This window comes from Bos javanicus, chromosome 5 (genome assembly GCF_032452875.1).
Source record: "Bos javanicus breed banteng chromosome 5, ARS-OSU_banteng_1.0, whole genome shotgun sequence".
Taxonomy (NCBI): Eukaryota; Metazoa; Chordata; class Mammalia; order Artiodactyla; family Bovidae; genus Bos; species Bos javanicus.
In genome coordinates, this window is record NC_083872.1 from 68021290 (window position 1) to 68041181 (window position 19892).

At 45.3% G+C, this 19892-nt stretch overlaps 2 protein-coding genes across 2 annotated transcripts in view; both read right to left on the reverse strand.

Moving 5' to 3' along the window:
* Positions 1-7398, reverse strand: part of NT5DC3 (5'-nucleotidase domain containing 3) — a 71012-nt gene extending 63614 nt beyond the window's left edge. The window contains exon 1 of the mRNA XM_061417117.1: positions 7123-7398. Coding sequence (XP_061273101.1) covers positions 7123-7324 — 202 coding nt within the window. The 5' untranslated portion in view covers positions 7325-7398. The remainder of the gene's footprint in view (positions 1-7122) is intronic.
* Positions 7399-9244: 1846 nt separating this feature from the next.
* LOC133248744 (putative tetratricopeptide repeat protein 41) overlaps positions 9245-19892 on the reverse strand; it is a 74706-nt gene continuing 64058 nt past the window's right edge. The window contains exons 14-15 of the mRNA XM_061419065.1: positions 10020-10149; positions 9245-9928 (exon numbers count right to left, since the gene is read on the reverse strand). Of these exons, the coding sequence (XP_061275049.1) occupies positions 9268-9928; positions 10020-10149 (791 nt within the window). The 3' untranslated portion in view covers positions 9245-9267. The remainder of the gene's footprint in view (positions 9929-10019; positions 10150-19892) is intronic.

A 19892-nucleotide genomic window follows, 5' to 3' on the forward strand; every position in this document is an offset into this window, starting at 1 on the left:
TGCCAACATCCACTGGATCATGGAAAAAGCAAGAGTGTTCCAGAAAAACATCTATTTCTGCTTTCTTGACTATGCCAAAGCCTTTGACTGTGTGGATCACAATAAACTGTGGAAAATTCTTCAAGAGATGGGAATACCAGACACCTGACCTGCCTCTTGAGAAACCTATATGCAGGTCAGGAAGCAACAGTTAGAACTAGACATGGAACAACAGATTGGTTCCAAATAGGAAAAGGAGTACGTCAAGGCTGTATATTGTCACCCTGCTTATTTAACTTATATGCAGAGTACATCATGAGAAACTCTGGACTGGAAGAAGCACAAGCTGGAATCAAGATTGCCGGGAGAAATATCAATAACCTCAGATATGCAGATGACACCACCCTTATGGCAGAAAGTGAAGAACTAAAGAGCCTTTTGATGAAAGTGAAAGAGGAGAGTGAAAAAGTTGGCTTAAAGCTCAACATTCAGAAAACGAAGATCATGGCATCTGGTCCCATCACTTCATGGGAAATAGATGGGGAAACAGTGGAAACAGTGGCTGACTTTATTTTTGGGGCTCCAAAATCACTGCAGACAGTGATTGCAGCCATGAAATTCAAAGACGCTTACTCCTTGGAAGGAAAGTTATGACCAACCTAGATAGCATATTCAAAAGCAGAGACATTACTGTGCCAACAAAGGTCCATCTAGTCAAGGCTATGGTTTTTCCATTAGTCATGTATAGATGTGAGAGTTGGACTGTGAAGAAAGCTGAGCACCGAAGAATTGATGCTTTTGAACTGTGGTGTTGGAGAAGACTCTTGAGGGTCCCCTGGAGTGCAAAGAGATCCAACCAGTCCATCCTAAAGGAGACCAGTCCTGAGTGTTCACTGGAAGGACTGATGCTGAAGCTGAAAGTCCAATACTTTGGCCACTTCATGAGAAGAGCTGACTCATTGGAAAAGACCCTGATGCTGGGAAGGATTGGGGGCAGGAGAAGGGGATGACAGAGGATGAGATGGCTGGATGGCATCACCGACTCGATGAACGTGAGTTTGGGTAAACTCCAGGAGTTGGTGATGGACAGGGAGGCCTGGCGTGCTGCAATTCATGGGGTCGCAAAGAGTCGGACAGGACTGAGCTACTGAACTGAACTGAAGAGCTTCTTCTAACACTTTGTACTAATCCCCACACTTCTTTCCACAACTTAATATCCTTAGTAGCCCTGGCCAAGTAGCCAAACATTCTAAATAAACCAAGCTCTGAGATGACCTCTGCAGGGGGAAAATCCACCAGGCTACCCAAATGTACAGCTGGAGTAACTTCTCTTGAAGGCACAGGAACGTTCCATCCTGTACCTAACAGGACAGGATAATTATCTGATCAGCACACAGGGACACCCAGGCTTAAGTTCAAAGAAGTCACACACAACATATAAATAACTGAAAATAACAGACCACACACAGGTATATTCATATCTTTAAATTACAGTCACACAGTGATTTCTCAGACTTTCACCATTTTAGGACAAGGTTTCTCAGTCTTGGCACTATTGAAACCTGGAGCTTGATGGTTCCTGGGGGAGGGTGTACTATACTTTGTAGGATGTTTAGCAGCATCTCTGGCCTCCCCACTCCCCCTTCCCAACCCCGGCCGGAGGCCAACATCACCCTCTTTCTCCCAGTTTCGACAATTAGAAATGTCTTCTGATACTGCCAAACATCCACTGGGAGTCAAAATCCCCCCTCCCTTGCTCCAGGTGAGAGCCATAATTCTATAGGAAATTTTTGCTAGAGGTAACCAAAAAGGAAATGAACTAGCATTTCTTTTCCTAACAATACAAAGAACCTTTTCTTCAGGCTGAGTTTGACTTCAGATACATAACTATTACATGTCCAGAAATCTCAAGTTTAAAAAAAAAGGAACAAATTCCAAGTGAGGGACATTCTACAAGGTATGTGACCAGTATTCCTCAAAACTGTCAAGGTGATGGTAAACAGGGAAACTGAGCCACTGTCACAGCCAAGAGGGGCCCAAGGAGACATGGTAAGTAAATGCAGTGTGCTATTCTGGATGGGATCCTGGTGGAGAAAAGGAAACTAGCTTAAACATTAAGGAATTCTCAACTAAACAGGGACTTTGCTTAACACTGATACATACTGACCATGGATCAGTATTGGTTAACTGTGACAAATGTACTCATTTTATACCCAACTCAGGTGTGAGTTTTTTCCCCAGGCCACTAATGTGTGGACACAACAGGGTGTCCTACAAGACAACTCACTTCTGACACCTCCTGCAGAGAGCGTCAGACCCTATAGGTTAAAGGCTCAGTCCTACAAGACCACCCCAGCCCAACTTCAATCATCAGTGCTGGTGGTCACCTGCGCCTCTGACAGGCCAGCGATAGATGGGAGGGTCCACTGACTACTCCTCAGGTTCCAGCAATTGACTAGAGTGGCTCACAGACCTCAGGGAAACATTTTACTTTCTAGATCGCTGGTTTACTGTAAAGGGATACAACCCAGGCAGAGCCCGATGGAAGAGATGCACAGGGCAAAGTTCGTAGACAGCACAAGGAATTTCCATGTCCTCAATGGATGTACCACTCTCCCCACGTGAATCTCCATGGCAGTCCTGTAGGACTGAACCCTTGGAGGATCCGACGCTTTCCCCAGCAGGTGTCAGGAGTGATCTGTGTGGAAGGACACTCAGATGTGTCCAAGAATTGGTGGCCTGGGGAAAAACGCACATCTGAATTGGGTGCAGAATCTTTTAGATACATTTGTCACCCAGAAGCCCTCAGAACCTGTCCTTCTGGGTTTTTATGGAGACATTTTTGGAGTCGTCTTCATTACAAGGGCAATGATTGAATCATTGGCCACTGGTGATCCATTCATTCTCCAGCCCCTCTCCCTCCCTGAGGAGTAGGGGGACTAGAAGACACAAGTGCTAAGTCTCCAATCACAGGGCTAGGTCCCCCTGGCAACCAGGCCCCCTTCCTTGGTTGCCTAGGAGTACTCCAAAAGTCACCTAATTAATATAACAAAGGATACCTTTATCCATCTGTGTACTTAGGAAATTCCAAGGGCTTAGAAGCTCTGCACCATATTTCTGATTTTAAAAAATCGCAATATCACCATCCCATAGTCATGAGGTTTACAGAAACATGCAATTTTCCTGTAAATCTAAAACCGATCTAAACAATAGTCTTTTTTAATTTGGGGGGGAAAAGGAGGGTGGGAGAGAAAGAGTAAAACTAAGGGTAAAAATCATCTCCTCCCCAAGCAGGCTTCATTCTGGGAGTCTCTTCAAAGAGAAGACACCTGAAAGGATTTTCCAATTAAGGCAAGAGATCAAACACCAGAAAGCAATAATCAGGAAGGGAGAAAATAAAATTTTGTCCTCTAGTAAACTAGGGGGATGGGGGGATCAGGGGGTAGGTTTTTGTATGAACATCAGTATCTCCTCTGAGTCTTTACTTCTATACACACACAGTGTCAAGCATTTCCTGCATATCCCCTGGGGCCGGTTATTTATTAATATCTTCCCCAAGCTGGACCGACACTTATCTGTTTACCAACTTCCCCATCCGTACAAATTGGGTCCTCCTCCCTTGGCCCCAGCAGGTGCTCAGCCCCTAAGGGCCCCTCCCACTCAGTACTGTCCATCTATGAAATCAATAGCTTTTAAGCCCACTGAAAGTAAAAAGTAAAAGTGAAGTCGCTCAGACGTGTCCGACTCTTTGCAACCCCATGGATTGTAGCCGACGGAATTTTCCAGGAAAGAGTACTGGAGTGGGTTGCCATTTCCTTCTCCAGGGGATCTTCCTGACCCAGGGATCAAACCCAGGTTTCCCTGCAGGCAGAGGCTTTACCTCTGAGCCACCAGGGAAGCCCTAAGCCCACTGCTACCTGCGTAATAAATGTCTGGTGAATACAAATGCTTGGTGAATGAATGCAGGTTGGGCACATGTACAGACTTCAGCTAAAGTGGTGGTGCAGACCCAGACAGGGTGAAGGAAGAAAGTCCCTGTGTCCTCTGTGGTGAGACAGGGACCACGTGGGCACGTGCTGGGAGGTGAAGACAGGACCCTGAATATTGATTCACAGACCTGTAACACTGAAAAAGCTCACATATTATTTACTCCAGCGGCCTCATTCTATAGAAAGACGACTAAAGAGATTAGGTGACTTGTTCAACGCCGCATATGGTGCTCCGCTAAACAAAAGGAGACATAGACCCTAGTGCTAACTAGCCCATCTCCACAGTTTACTAAGCATGACTAAGACTGAGTTATTTACTAACTAGCCACAAGAGCTACTATCCCCTGAGTGTCTGCCAAGCCTACTCTAAAAATCCTCGCTTTATCCCCACTCCAGTATTCCTGGGCTTCTCAGCTGGTAAAGAATCTGCCTGCTTTGCAGGAGACCTGGGTTCAATCCCTGGGTTGAGATCCCCTGGAGAAGGCAACAGCTACCCCCTCTAGTACTCTGGCTTGGAGAATTCCATGGACTGTATAGTCCATGGGGTCACAAAGAGTCAGACACGACTGAGCAACTTTCACTGGCAAATGAGAGCTGGAGGATTGAGTGATAAAGATCAGATTCAGGCCAGAGTTGGGCTTTGGTGTGGGATAATCCCAGGGGATCTGGAGTAGGTCAACTTGAGGAGATTTTGAGATTTGTTAGCTCTGGTGTTAAGTTCCTTTTCTCTGACCTCAGTTTCCCCAAGCAGATTCTTTACCAGATGAGCCACCAGGGAAGCCCAAGATACTGGAGTGGGTAGGCTATCCCTTCTCTAGAGGATCTTCCCAACCCAGGAATCAACCCAGGGTCTCCTGCATTGCAGGTGGATTCTTTACCAGCTAAGCTGCCAGGGAATTTCATTCACCAGGCACTGTTCTAAATACCTTTCATGATGGACCCACTCATTCCTCACCACAGCCCTCTGGTGTGGGCACAACCAGCATCCATCCCCATTTTACAGATAAGGAAACTGGAGCTTTGTGATGTCCCCAGAGTCACAATCTACAGCAGCAAACCTTGTCTGTAAAATCGGAATGGCAAAAATTTTGCCTGTAGTGTCACATAACAGAGAAGGCAATGGCACCCCACTCCAGTACTCTTGCCTGGAAAATCCCATGGACAGAGGAGCCTGGTAGGCTGCAGTCCATGGGGTTGCAAAGAGCCGGACATGACTGGGCAACTTCACTTTCACTTTTCCTTTCATGCACTGGAGAAGGAAATGGCAACCCACTCCAGTGTTCTTGCCTGGAGAATCCCAGGGACAGCGGAGCCTGGTGGGCTGCCATCTATGGGGTCGTACAGAGTCGGACACGACTGAAGCGACTTAGCAGCAGCAGTGTCATATAAAACACACAACGGCCATTCAACCAAACAATGGCATTTAGAGAAATGAAAACGTGTTCACACAAAAACCTGTACACAAAGGTTTACAGGAGCTTTATTTATCTGTCATGATCAAAAACTAGGAGCAACCTTGTAGTGAACTGTTCCATATCTTGACCCATGCTGAATACACGAACCTGCATGTGATAAAACTGTGTAGAACGAAATACACACTCATAAGTAGAGTAAAACTAGGAGATTCTGAATAAGATCTGTGGGTTGTATCAATGTTGATACACTGGTTGTGATACTGTGCTGTTATTTTGCAAAATGTTGCCAGTGGGAGAAACAGGTTAAAGGTTATGCTAGATCTCCCTGTATTAATTCTTACAACTGCACAGGATACAATTATCACAACTGAAAACTTCAATTAAAAAGTCTTGCCTACCCATCAGGCTTGATGATCTTTTATATTCCTTTCACTTAAGATCTGCAATTCTCAATGTCTCAAAAGCCAATATTCTTGCCACCCACACCAACTCAAAAATCCATGCAAAATTAAACTCTGAGCAAAGGAAAACTAAGACAACAAACCCTATTTCACAGAATTTTGCACTGCTGGTCACTTTGAGTTCCCTCAGAAAATTATCTTGTGTTCTTTCATGACTTCTGGACAAAAGATGGAAAATGTGATTCTACAAAATGTTCTCTCCACTAAATATTTTCTCCCTCTCTCTGCCATCTCCACTAGCACACATCCCCCCGCCCCAACACACACACACACAAAATATGAGTACAAAAATTTCTATTCTAAATCCTCCCTGAAAAAGCAGCACGCATGGATTATCATTGGCCCTTTACACCAGTTCCCAAATGATGAGCTGCTACTGCAAGGCAGGCGGGAAACAGGACAATGGCTGTGGGGCTGAGACAGACTCAAGATGAAGACCGCACCTTGGCCAGGTTTCTTAAACTTGAGTCTGGCCTCTCTCATCTATAGGATGAGGATGTGGCACCTCCTTCCTAGGTATGGGGAAGAATTCCGGGACACAATTTATGTGTCTGATATTAGTATTTACTGGGTCCTCTTTCTATTATCCGTGTTTCCCTTACCAACAATCAAATCAAGCTCATTTTCTGTTCATTTTCTGACCACAAAGAGGTCACGCCCTGGAACACCTCCTCGCTGAAGTTAGTAGATAACTCGGGACACTCCCAACCTGGATCCCTCTTATTACAAGTACGGCAAATCTTACCCTATCCTCTAAAACAAAGAAGGAAGATAAACCAGCCTCCGGACCCTGGGCACCTGCCCAGCAGCCGGAATCCAGGGTAACTCGCCGCCTGCCGGACTCCGGCGGTTACTATTATTGCTGTTTATTAATAACAATACCTAACGATGCGTGGCGGTGACCGTCTCCCAAAAGATGTGCGTGGAACCCCCCAGGAGGGTCCAAAGCGCTTTCGATGTGGATTTCTGGCTAAAAAATCTCAGGAATTTATAAAGAGGCTTCTCGACAGGAGAAAGGCAAGAGTTGTAAAGTTTCTCTGCAGGCGCGTTTTTCCGCGTTTCCCGGAATCGCACTGCAGAGGCGTTGTCGCCCGCGGTTGAGGTTGGGGACGACCGAGGGTGAGGATGCGGAGGTGGGGTCTGGCGGTCAGCAGCGGACCTCGCGGGTCCGAGGGTGCCGGCTTCCCGGATGGCCGCGTGGGACGGTACCTGGCGCCCCAGCCCGGCGGAGAGGGACCCCACACGTCCAGAGGGCTCGGGGGCCGCAACCCCACTCACCTTCCGTGCTCCTCTTCGCCTCCCGGTAGCGCTCCCATAGGTAGCGCTTCATGTCCGGGGCGGTCCCAGGTGCTGTGCACAAGGGCCGTGTGGGGCCCGTGCGCGACCGCCCCCGGGCCGCAGTCCGGCAACCATCCCGCAGGGCGGTCACTGCCCTTGCACCGGCTCCACGAGCCGCCGCTGTTACCGCCGCCGTGGCCATGCCTGCCGCCGCCCGGCCGCGAGTGGCGCCTCAAGGCCGGTGCTCCGCCGGCGCTCTGCCCAGCGGGCGGGCGGTCCCTGCGTCTGAGCACGTGGCGGCGCGGCCCGCCCCTCCGGCCGCCGCGGGGCGGGGCCTCAGTTGGGGCGGAGTCCTGAAGGGGCGGGCCGGAGTCCTGGAGGGCCGGGCCGGGACGGGCCGGGACCTGGGTGGGGCGGAGTCCTTGAGGGGCGGGCTGGGGCGGGGCCTTGGTGGGGTGTCCTGGGGCAGGACGTATTTCGCCAGGCAGGGCAGCAGCTTCCAGACACCCGAGACCACTAGCGAAACATGCTACAGTCACTTCTTGATCGTGTGACGCGCAGAGGTGGCTGTGCGGTAGCGTGAACGTCCCATCAGCCGAGGTCACATGAAATGGAGTGACTCTTTGCTGGCCCTGGACCACGAGTCGGGATCCCGGCGCCTCATGCCGACCCCGCAGCACCTTCCTGTGACTGTCCCCCGACCCTGGCTGTACTGACAGCGCGCCTCTGGCCCTGACTCCAGGAGGCGACCTCTCTGCATTTATGACCTCCACGGCCTGGACCTCCCCTGGATCGTGGGGACGGGTCTGGGAGGTCCCGCGTCCCTGGCTTGGATCCTTCCGGTGCCACCGAGGAGCCAGCATCTGGGCCCAGGTCCCACACGTAGGCCGATGCGCCTGACGGACACCCCCCCTCCCCCCCGCTGCATAGCCTGGCAGGCCAGTGCCCCCCGCCCCCCAACACACAAGATTTCTGGCTCGCGAGGGAAGCCCTCGGGACACCAGTCCCCCTGCTCCAGCAAACGCTCGCACGGCGCGGTGGATGGGTCTTCTCTCAGACCTACAAGTCTGCACCTGTTGTGTGCGTTACGGTTCCACCAAAGCCAAATAAACAGTAAACCTCACGACACGACGTTTCAGTGTCGACTGAATCAGACTTGGCCCCTGCGGGAAAGTCTGATGCGGCCCACCCAGAACCCAACTGAGAATCCCTGGACTGCGAGGGCTCGCCGAGCTACCCGGGGTTTCAGTGCAGTGCAAAGCAGACCACACTACCACCTGTGACATAGGTGGGGCACGATTTAAGACAAATAACCCAAAGCATTCCTGTATGCTTAAGTTGTGGGCTGAGGGGATCAATTGTTTTCATGGGAAAAGGTGGGCTCTGGGCTAGATCGTGACAGACAGTAATTACTATTCACTGAAGGCTTGCAATGTGCATTTTCTCATGCAGTCCTCTCAGAAATCCTAAAAAGTTGGCACTATAATTTCTCCCATCTTCTAAGTGATGAAACTGAGGTTAAGTGCAATAGTGCTGTTAAAGTCACACAGCTAAGCCCATTCTTTCACTTGGATTCCTAATGTAATAGGTAGGATTTCGCTGGGTGATAAGCAAGAAGGAAGTCAATAATTAATCCTTAGCAGTTAACAGGTAATATCTTACAAATCACCGATAAAATGAGAGGCAATTAAAATGTTTAAGATAGATAAGGTATCAAATCTGTGGACTCTAGTACTTTAAACTAACTTTATGGTTTTAGTTTATTCCAATTTATGTCTTTCCTTATGTTACTTAAGAGATGCAGTGACAGCAATTATAAATTTTGTGTACATGAAACATTAATTCATAAATTCATAGACAAATGATAGTAAAAGTAACACAATTAGAACTTTAGAAACATTATCTCCACATATTTTTAGATATGGAACCCTGTGATATCAACAGTTTTCTACTTACCACAGAAATATGAATGACTTAAAAAGTGTTCTTTTTAGCTACAGTCAGTTACAATATTTCAAGGAGCTAAAAAATAAAAATAAAATCCCCGACCTTGATTATCACCAGAAAATATCTCATCGAAGAATTCTAAATAATGACAAGTAGAAAAAAGTTACACAGAAGAGCCCATGAAAATCTTTATTAATATCATTTGAGGTCTTCCATCAACTTTGTTTCAAACTGAGATCTTCTCTGCAAAAAACACTTGTGAGAAACTGAACTGTAACCTGGGCTATGAAAAAGCCACTTCTCTGAGATGAGCTCAGATACAGATTTCCAGGGATTATTTGCGCTAAGAGACTCTACCAGGGGATGCTGGTAATTTGCATTAATTAGGCCTTTTTCACTCTCACTTTTAGCTGACAAAATCCGTTGCCATGAAAGCTTTACTACACCATCCATTTTACCCAAAGGTAAAGTTTTAGAGGAATAATCTTTCTTTTTCTTCACTGCTGCTTTTTCCGGGCCATTCCATATTTCAACATTACTCTGTGTCTTCCATCGAGTCTTTTCCACAGCCGAAATGGAAACAATGGGTCTCAAGAGCTTTTTTCCTTGTCCTGAAGCATGTTTTGATTTATCTGAAATTGTCTCAGCCACCAAGTCCAAGCTTTTAGCCCCCTGTAGCTTATCTGCTTTGGTGCACATTGCTGAGCTCACCGTGTCTGAACTCTGAGCACTGTGATAGTTTAATTTAAGCAAGTGCTCCAAAAATGAGGCGCCATGCCTAGGACCTTCAGAAGACTGCTGGCTCAAACCTTGAGGCCAATATCTCCTACCCCGAGTCCGCTCAATTTCCCTTAGAAGGCTGCAAAGGAATGAAAGTTGTCAAGAGGTCATTTACAGGACAAGAATAACCTGAAGTATACTTCTTGTTGAGACACAGAACAGAAACTCACTGTAGGATCCCAGGGATCGATGAATGAGAATATCCGAGGTAGGTGGCCCTTAAATCAAGTGATTTGTACAAATAGCCCACAGCCTCCATCATGACTTGATGACAGGAGTCACTTACCAGTAACTGACCTGCTAGATATTTGAAAATGAGAATATTAGAAAATTTTAAAAGACTCCTGGCTTCAAACATTTAAAAGAGAATAAAAAGTATTCTTAAAAGTGGCACTGGAACATTACCTATTGTAGTATTTTTGCCAAAAACGTTTAACCTGAGTCTAATATCAGAAAACAATCAGATACAAATTCAAGACATATGGGACAGGGAGGGGAGGGTAAAAACTGACCTAGGCTCTTCAAAGATATCAATGTCAATGAAAGGCAAAACAAGTCCTACTAAAATGTTCTTAACTAAAGAAGGCAACCAAATGCAATGGACGATCCTCAACAGAATTCTGGATCAAAAAGTAAACAGCTATAAGGAACATTTAATGGGACACTCTGGAATATTTGCATATGAACTGTACGTAAGATAACAGTCTTGTGTAATGGTTAAATTTCCTGTGTTTGGTAATTCCCAGTGGCTCAGCAGGTAAAGAATCTGCCTGCAATACAGGAGACACAGGAGATGCAGGTTCAATCCCTGGGTCAGGAAGATCCCCTGGAGAAAGAAATGGCACCCCACACCAGTATCCTTGCCTTAAAAGTCCTATGGACAGAAGAGTCTGGCGGGCTACAGTCCAAAGGGTCTTGGAAGAGTAGGACAGGACTGAGCCACTAAGCAAGCAAGAACTTCCCTGGTGGCTCAGACAGTAAAGGATCCACCAGCATGCGGGAGACCTGGGTTTGATCCCTGGGCTGGGAAGATCCCCTGGAAAAGGGAAAGGCAACCCACTGCAGTATTCTGGCCTGGAGAATTCCATGGACAGAGCCTAGTGGGCTACAGTCCATGGGATCACAGAGTCAGACACAACTGAGTGACTTTTACTTATGTACGGGAATGTCCTATTCTCAGAAGACACATGCTGAAGTATTTAGAAATAAAAATGTCACATCTGTAACTAACTTTCAAATAATCCAGAAAATACATATATATTTGTGTGTGTGTGAAAGGAAAAATACAAATGTGACCAGAATGTTAACAATTAGTGATCACAGATGAAGAGTATGTAGGTGTTCATTACACAGTGCCCTCTGCCATTGTCAACAATTAATATAATTCTCTAAAATATGTGAAAAGTAAAAAAAAAAATTAGTCAATTTGCAAGTGGTGCTCATTTATTCATTTTACCCATTTACAAGACTGCTTTTAAGGGGCTAAATTGATATTGTTGATTACAAACATAATGTAAGGCCAGTGCCTGTAGGGCACATTTTTATTCTAAATACTTCAGCATTTTTATTTCTAAATACTTCAGCATGTGTCTTCTGAGAATAGGACATTTCCCTACATAAGTGAAAGTCACTCAGTTGTGTCTGACTCTTTGTGATCCCATGGACTGTAGCCCACTAGGCTCTGTCCATGGAATTCTCCAGGCCAGAATACTGCAGTGGGTTGCCTTATCTGGATACTTGATAAGAGACTGAAAGTGAAAAAGTGTTAGTCACTTAGTCATGTCTGACTCTTTGAGACCCCATGCACTGTAGCCTGCCAGGCTCTTCTATCCAAATAATTCTCCAAGCAAGAATACTGGAATGGATAGCCATTCCCTTTTCCAGGGGATCTCCCTGACCCAGCGATCAAACCCAGGTCTCCTGCATTGCAGGCAGATTCTTTACTGTCTGAGTCACCAGGGAAACCCAATACAAGACTATTGAGTATTTAAGGGTAAAAAATACTGACAGATGGCCTAGCCAGCATCCCTGTATTAATACTAATAACAGTAAACACTGCAATTTATGTAATTACCATCTATCCAGTGTGTGTAATCCTATAAGGTACAAACTATCATCACTTGTCTTTTTTTTGTCATTATTAATGTAGCTCAGTGGGTAAAGAATCTGCCTGCAGTGCAAGAGACCCAGGTTCGATCCCTGGGGTGGGAAGATCCCCGGAGAAGGAAATGGCAATCCACTCCAGTATCCTTGCCTGGAAAATCTCATGGACAGAGGAGCCTGGTGGGCTGCAGTCCATGGGGTCGCAAAGTGTCAGGCACGACTGAGCAGCTAACACTAACACTCTCTTTAACAGGACACACATCCACAGGATTCAAAGATGAAAACGTATAAAGATGTGAAATAAAAAGCATCTCTCCCATCTTGGTCCCCATCTGTGCAGTCTTCTCCAAAAACAGGTGTTCTTTCAAAGAATATTTTGTGCATGTCACTGGCTTTTAAAGATGAGAAAACTGAAACAGGTCTAGTCATTCACTCCGGTTTGTGGTCAAATGGACAGACATTGGGGCAGCCTCATCCACCAGCCCATGCCCCTGACTCTATGTGAGGCCCCCTCTTCCCCACTCCTGGACTGACCTTCTGCATATCTGCACTGTGACTCTGTCTGCAGAGAGGTTCTCTCTGTAGCTCTGCTGCAGGGGTCATAGCACAGATCTCACAGTGCTTCTGCTGCTAATAGGGAGTTTCAGCTGTTGGCTCCACTTAGCAATCAATGGCTATTTTTCTTCTTTGGGAATTATTTTCATGACCCTCTATGAGGTTCTCAGTTGCCCCAACAAAGCTCAGCAGAAAGCACTTGCAAATTTCCCTGCTCAGGATGACCACGTTGTATTGGCCATGCGTGCGTGAGTGCTAAATCGCTTCAATCCTGTCCGACTCTTTGCAACCCTACTGACTATAGCCTGCCAGGTTCCTCTGTTCATGGGTTTCTCTAGGCAAGAATACTGGAGTGAGGTGCCATGCCCTTCTCCAGGTGGTCTTCCCAACCCAGGGATCAAACCTGCATCTCTTCCGTCTCCTGCATTGGCAGGCAGGTTCTTTACCACTAGCACCACCTGGGCCTGAACACGCCTTAAAAGGTCAAGTAGAAAAGCACAGAGCCAGAATGTCTCAGGTGCTGGCAGCTGAGCAAGAACTCATTCCTAGAGTTCCTGCGGATGCTGATAACCAGCACGCAGACTGTTCCTTCTGCCCGAAGGCCCTTTAAGAGGTTCTGACTTGCTGGGAGGTTGAAACTGTCCCCCAGACCAGCTGCTGATGCCCCTGACACACTCTTTCATGCCTGTGCTCCCCACACTCCCTTTTGGCCACACACCTTGGCTCCTCAGGCCCCTTTACCCTTATGACCTATCTGGACCTGTATCGACAGCTTTGACCTCAGAACTTTTTAAAATGCAACCTGTCTCTTTCTGGCAGCAAGCAGAGTAGTTGCCAGGAGAGGACATTCTTAGCTCAGGCCCAACCACAGTTCACCCCATCTTCCCCCAGGGGTGGTACCAACTGGACAGCACTATCCAGCTCGGTCAGTCCTTTCAATCTAAGTAAGAAGAAAGACCGGGATGAGTTCATTTGCATACAAAAGAGGTCACTGAACCTCCTGCCTACTTCAAATTTCCATTCTGGGGACCTCCCTGGTGGTCCAGCGGCTAAGACTCCAGGTCCTCAATGTAAGGGGTCCAGATTCGATCTCTGGTCAGGGAACTAGATTCCACATGCCACAACTAAGAGTTTGCATGCCACTGCAAAGATGGAAGACCCCAACTGCTGCAACTAAGACTCAGGACAGCCGAATTAACTAATTTATTAATTTTTAAAATTTTTCATTCTGGATGGGGAGGGAACCTAACTTTCATTGCAGACTGTTGGTCGTTTTACATACAGCGTCTCATTAAGTCTTCAGAATAACCCTGTGGGCAGAGATGATCATCCTCTTTCTGCCATTAGACAATTGAGACTCAGAGAGCTCGTGTCCACAAACTCAGAAAATAGCAGAACTGGGATTTAAACCCAGGTCCCGAGATCCAAGGACCATAACTTCTAGAAAAGGGAAAAGAGAACATTCTTCTCCCTCTCACATTGGTTCCTTAGGAGATTTTCTGTAAAACCACAACCAGGAAGGAAGCATCCGTTACCTTTTCCACTGCGTACCTCCCAGCCACATCTGCCCTGTTTCCAAGGGAGAGTGAATTGGGGATGGGAGTGACGGAAGGTCCTAGGACCTAGCTTCCTTGAGAATCTGTTCTTGTATTTTAAACAATAAATTTTCCTAGTTCCCCCGCCTTTTTTTCAGTGCTTAATAGTAAAAAATAAAGTGGCATCTTTACTATTTTAGTATTTCCTCTGGAAATACATCTTTAGTATTTCCTCTGGAAAAAGAAAGTAAGATACCTTCTCCAAAGGCAGTCCTCTGTCTTTTTAAGTAATCTTCTAAGGTACAACTTCTTCTAACCTTTAGTCTACTGAAATTTAAGCCTGTTCCTCTTGCTTCATATGGCTGGATGGCATCACTGACTAGATGGACGTGAGTCTGAGTGAACTCCGGGAGTTGGTGATGGACAGGGAGGCCTGGCATTGCTGTGATTCATGGGGTCGCAAAGAGTCGGACACAACTGAGCGACTGAACTAAACTGAACTAACTGAATAGGTAGAGTTTTATACTGCCAGTCCTGTGTTCATTTCCTCCCCAGGGCACACAACTATAATTTAGGCTGCTGTCACCAGGTAACAAGCGAAATTGCAGGGGTTTGTGGAGAGCCTCAGGAAGTTTTCCCTGAATGAGTACAGCCTATGGACCCTGCCCACCAACGAGCTTCCCCACTGTGCTTGGAGCAAATAGTTAAGAAGTGGAAACAATCACAGCCTATATTCTCTATCCAGAAGACAGGCTGCCGACATGTAATGAGAAAGGAGAATTATGCAGGATTTCAAGGTTCTCTGTTTAAACGTTCCTTTTGTTTCATAAGTATGACTAGGCACAGTTGGGCCCATGTAAGTATGACTAAAGTTTGTTAGAAGTCTTTCCATTTGAGAAATGAAGCTTGTTGACTCCTCCTTTCAATAAATGTGTGTCTATAAACAGACTAGGGAGGGGAAAAGTTGTCAATCATTGTCCCAAATGAAGTAATAAAAGCTTGCAATGGGATGTTTCCTTGCACTGTATTTCCACCCTATGCTGCTGCTGCTGCTAAGTCGCTTCCAGGCAAGAGTACTGGAGTGGGGTGCCATTGCCTTCTCCGTTTCCACCCTCTAGAAAACAATAAAAAGTTATGGGGATGTGGGGGTGGGGGAGGGGAGTGGATCTTTCCCTTTACCCTCCCCACTAAGGCCACTGGCTAGTCTGCTCAGAGGGACCTGGAAGCAGATGGCGGGCAGCGCCCTCTATCTTCTGCCCCAAGTACAGAGGGAACTCACTCTACCAATTCAAGGGGCTGGGCCTCTGCAGACCCTATCTCTGGGGAGAAGGAACAGATGCATTGTTCTCTTTTACACAGCTTTTGTTCCTATCACTCTACCAAAATTTATGGTTCCCTATGACCATTCTTGGAGAAGGCAATGGCACCCCACTCCAGTACTCTTGCCTGGAAAATCCCATGGATGGAGGAGCCTGGAAGGCTGCAGTCCATGGGGTCACTGAGGGTCGGACACGACTGAGCAACTTCACTTTCACTTTTCACTTTCATGCATTGGAGAAGGAAATGGCAACCCACTCCAGTATTCTTGCCTGGAGAATCCCAGGGACAGGGGAGCCTGGTGGGCTGCCGTCTATGGGGTTGCACATAGTCGGACACGACTGAAGCAACTTAGTAGCAGTAGCAGCAGCAGCATGACCATTCTGCTGCTAAATGCAATGGTGTGTCTTAGATCTGGTGGTCAGTTCTCAGCCCCCTCCTTTCTTGGCATCCATGATTTTACTGATTCTCTGCTACCTCTAGAGCCATTCCTCACTTCTCGCTACAACACTTTCCTCAGCCCCTTTCTTTTTTTTCCACTTTATTTTTTTAATTGAAAGATAATTGCTTTACAGAATTTTGTGGTTTTCTCATCCCAGGGAGCCTAGCTTGCCCCCCTGAAGGCCTGGGGTCTTCTGCTGTCACCTAAAGGTTGTTTTGTAGAAGTTATTCCATATCTTGAGTTTTTGATGTATCTGTGGGGAGGCTGGTGATCTCTCTGTCTTACTCCTCCACCATTTTCTTCCGTCTCTTTGGCCCATCTCCTAAGTTCTGTCTCCTGCCATCTTCTTGTCTTATATTCTTCTTGACTCTTTCAACTCTTCTACAGGGTTTGCCCATCACCTGTGTACTAAGGACTTCTAAAGGTTTTTCTCCATTTCAGTCTGCTAGCTTCTAAGCACCATATTCTGCCTACTGAACATCTCCACTCAGATAAGAGATTCAAGTTCAACAGGCCCCAAATTAGCTCATCGTGGCTCCCATTCCACCTCTCAACTTTGTGCTTCCTGCCTTGGAATGCCCCCAGCTCCAGCCACCCAGCTGCACTGGCCATGGATATAGCCATAAACTGGAGAAGGCCTCTGACTAGTCCCTTTCCCTCACCTGCCATATACCAAATCAGGCACTGAGCCCTGTAGGATTTACCTACTAAATCACAAATACACGCTTTTCTATTTATCTTGGCCCTCTCTTAGTGAACACAGGAGAGTTTCCATTCTCCTCTTGATCAATTCCATCCTCTATTCAGCCTCGAGAGTGCTGGATCTAAAACGCAAAATCTAGGGACTTCTGTGGTGGTTCAGTGACTAAGACTCCAGGCTCCCAATGCAAGGGAGTGGGGTTCAATCTCTGGTCAGGGAAATAGATCCCACATGCCACAACTAAGACCCAGCACAGCCAAATAAATAAAAATAAATACTTTTTAGAAATAGATAAGATTCTTCCCCATAAGACCACAAACTCCTAGACCCCAAAAACAGTAGAAAGAGTTCAGAATTTCAGGTCAGGTGACTGGGTTCCAAGTAATAAGTCTACTGCTTACTAGCTGCAAAGTTCTGGAATGTCACTTGGTCTTTCTGAGCCTCGAGGATTCTACAATAATATCTAACTGATAAGATGCTCTGATAAGCTGTATTGGGATAAGTCATATGAAATATCTTCTATTTCCTCAGCTTTAAAATTGCTGAGTCATATCTAGAGTCCGTTTCAGGTTTAAAAGTTTAAGCTTATAAGGGATATTTGACATTCTCTTGCAACCAAGAGCATTTACAAATATACAACCATTGTATTGTATAGTATATAATATGTTATTGTACTGTATAACAATAATGTTAAAAATCATTCAACATATATAACATGTAAAAAAGAAGCTCTGCTAACAGACATAAACTGGATTGCTGGATTAACCAAGGGCCCTCTATTTCCTCTGCAGGACTTTCCACTCGATGCCCAGGACACATTAAAAGCCTGCATCTACAGGGCTCATCTCCACTGTGCTAGCATGCTTCTGCTCCTAACTGTGCAATTCTAACATAAACAGGACTCAACTGCATTTGTTAAGTCAGTTCACTTCAGTTGCTCAGGCATGTCCAACTCTTTGCAACCCCATGGACTGCAGCACACCAGGCTTCTCTGTCCATCAGAAACTCCCAGAGCTTGCTGAAACTCATTTCCATTGAGTCATTGACGCCATCCAACCATCTCATCCTCTGTCCTCCCCTTCTCCTCCTGCATTTATTCTTTCCCAGCATCACATCTTTTCCAATGAGTCAGTTCTTCGCATCACGTGGCCAAAGTATTGGAGTTTCAGCTTCAGTATCAGTCCTTCCAATGAACACCCAGGACTGATCTCCTTTAGGATGGACTGGTTGGATCTCCTTGCTGTCCAAGGGACTCTCAAGAGTCTTCTCCAACACCACAGTTCAAAACCATCAGTTCTTCGGCACTCAGTTTTCTTTATGGCCCAACTCTCACATCCATACATGACCACTGGAAAAACCATACCTTTGACTAGACGGACCTTTGCCGGCAAAGTAATGTCTCTGCCTTTTTTTTTTTTTTTTTTTTTATTGAAGGATAATTGCTTTACAGAATTTTGCTGTTTTGTCAAACCTCAATATGAATCAGCCATAGGTATACATATATCCCCACCCTTTTGAACCTCCCTCCCATCTCCCTCCCCATCCCACCCCTCTAGGTTGATATAGAGCACCTGTTTGAGTTTCCTGAGCCATATAGCAAATTCTCATTGGCTATCTATTTTACATATGGTAATGTAAGTTTCCATGTTACTCTTCCCATACATCTCACCCTCTCCTTACCTCTCTCCATGTCCATAAATCTATTCTCTATGTCTGTTTCTCCACTGCTGCCCTGTAAATAAATTCTTCAGTACCATTTTTCTAGATTCCATATATGTGTGTTAGAATACGGTATTTATTGTTCTCTTTCTGACTCACCTCACTCTTTATAATAGGTTCTAGGTTCATCTACCTCATTAGAACTGACTCAAATATGTTCCTTTTTATGGCTGAGTAATATTGCATTGTGTCTATATACCACAACTTCTTTATCCATTCATCTGTTGATGGATATCTAGGTTGCTTCCATGTTCTAGCTATTGTAAATAGTGCTGCAATGAATAATGGGATACACATGTCTCATTCAATTTTGGTTTCCTCAGGGTATATGCCTAGGAGTGGGATTGCTGGGTCATATGGTGGTTTTATTCCTAGTTTTTTAAGGAATCTCTATACTGTCTTTCATAGTGGCTGTATCAGTTTACATTCCCACCAACAGTGCAAGAATGTTCCCTTTTCTCCACACCCTCTCCAGCATTTATTGTCTGTAGACTTTATGATGAGGGCCATTCTGACTGGTGTGAGGTGATATCTCATTGTACTTTTGATTTGCCTTTCTCTAATAAAGAACGATGTTGAGCATCTTTTCATGTGTTAGCCTTCTGTATGTCTTCTTTGGAGAAATGTCTGTTTAGGTCTTTTTCCCACTTTTTGATTGGGTTGTTTGTTTTTCTGGTATTGAGTTGTATGAGCTGCTTGTATATTTTGGAAATTAATCCTTTGTCAGTTGTTTCACTTGCTATTATTTTCTCCCATTCTGAGAGTTGTCTTTTCACCTTGTTTATAGTTTCCTTTGCTATGCAAAAGCTTTTAAGTTTAATCAGGTCCCACTTGTTTATTTTTGTTTTTATTTCCATTACTCTAGGAGGTGGGTGGTAGAGGATCTTGCTTTGATTTATGTCATTGAGTGTTCTGCCTATGTTTTCCTCTAAGAGTTTTATAGTTTCTGGTCTTACATTTAGGTCTTTAATCCATTTTGAGTTTATCTGTGTGTATTGTGTTAGGAAGTCTTCTAATTTCATTCTTTTACATGTAGCTGTCCAGTTTTCCCAGCACCATTTATTGAAGAGGCTGTCTTTGCCTCATTGTATATTCTTGCCTCCTTTGTCAAAAATAGCCCATAAATGCATGGGCTTATTTCTGGGCTTTCTATCTTGTTCCATTGGCCTATATTTCTGTTTTTGTGCCAGTACCACACTGTCTTGATGACTGTAACTTTGTAGTATAATCTGAAGTCAGGAAGCTTGATTCCCCCAGCTCCATTCTTCCTTATCAAGACTGCTTTGGCTATTTGGGGTCTTTTGTGTTTCTATATGAGTTGTGAAATTTTTTGTTCTAGTTCTGTGAAAAATGCCATTGGTAATTTGATAGGGATCACATTGAATCTGTAGATTGCATTTGGTAGTATAGTCATTTTCACAATATTGATTCTTCCTACCCAGGAACATGGACTATCTCTCCATCTGTTTATGTCATCTTTGATTTCTTTCATTAGTATCTTATAATTTTCTGTGTACAGTTCTTTTGTCTCTTTAGGTAAGTTTATTCCTAGATATTTAATTGTTTTTGTTACAATGGTGAATGGGATTGATTCCTTAATTGCTCTTTCTGATTTTTCATTGTTAGTTTATAGAAATGCAAGTGATTTCTGTGTATTGATTTTGTATCCTGC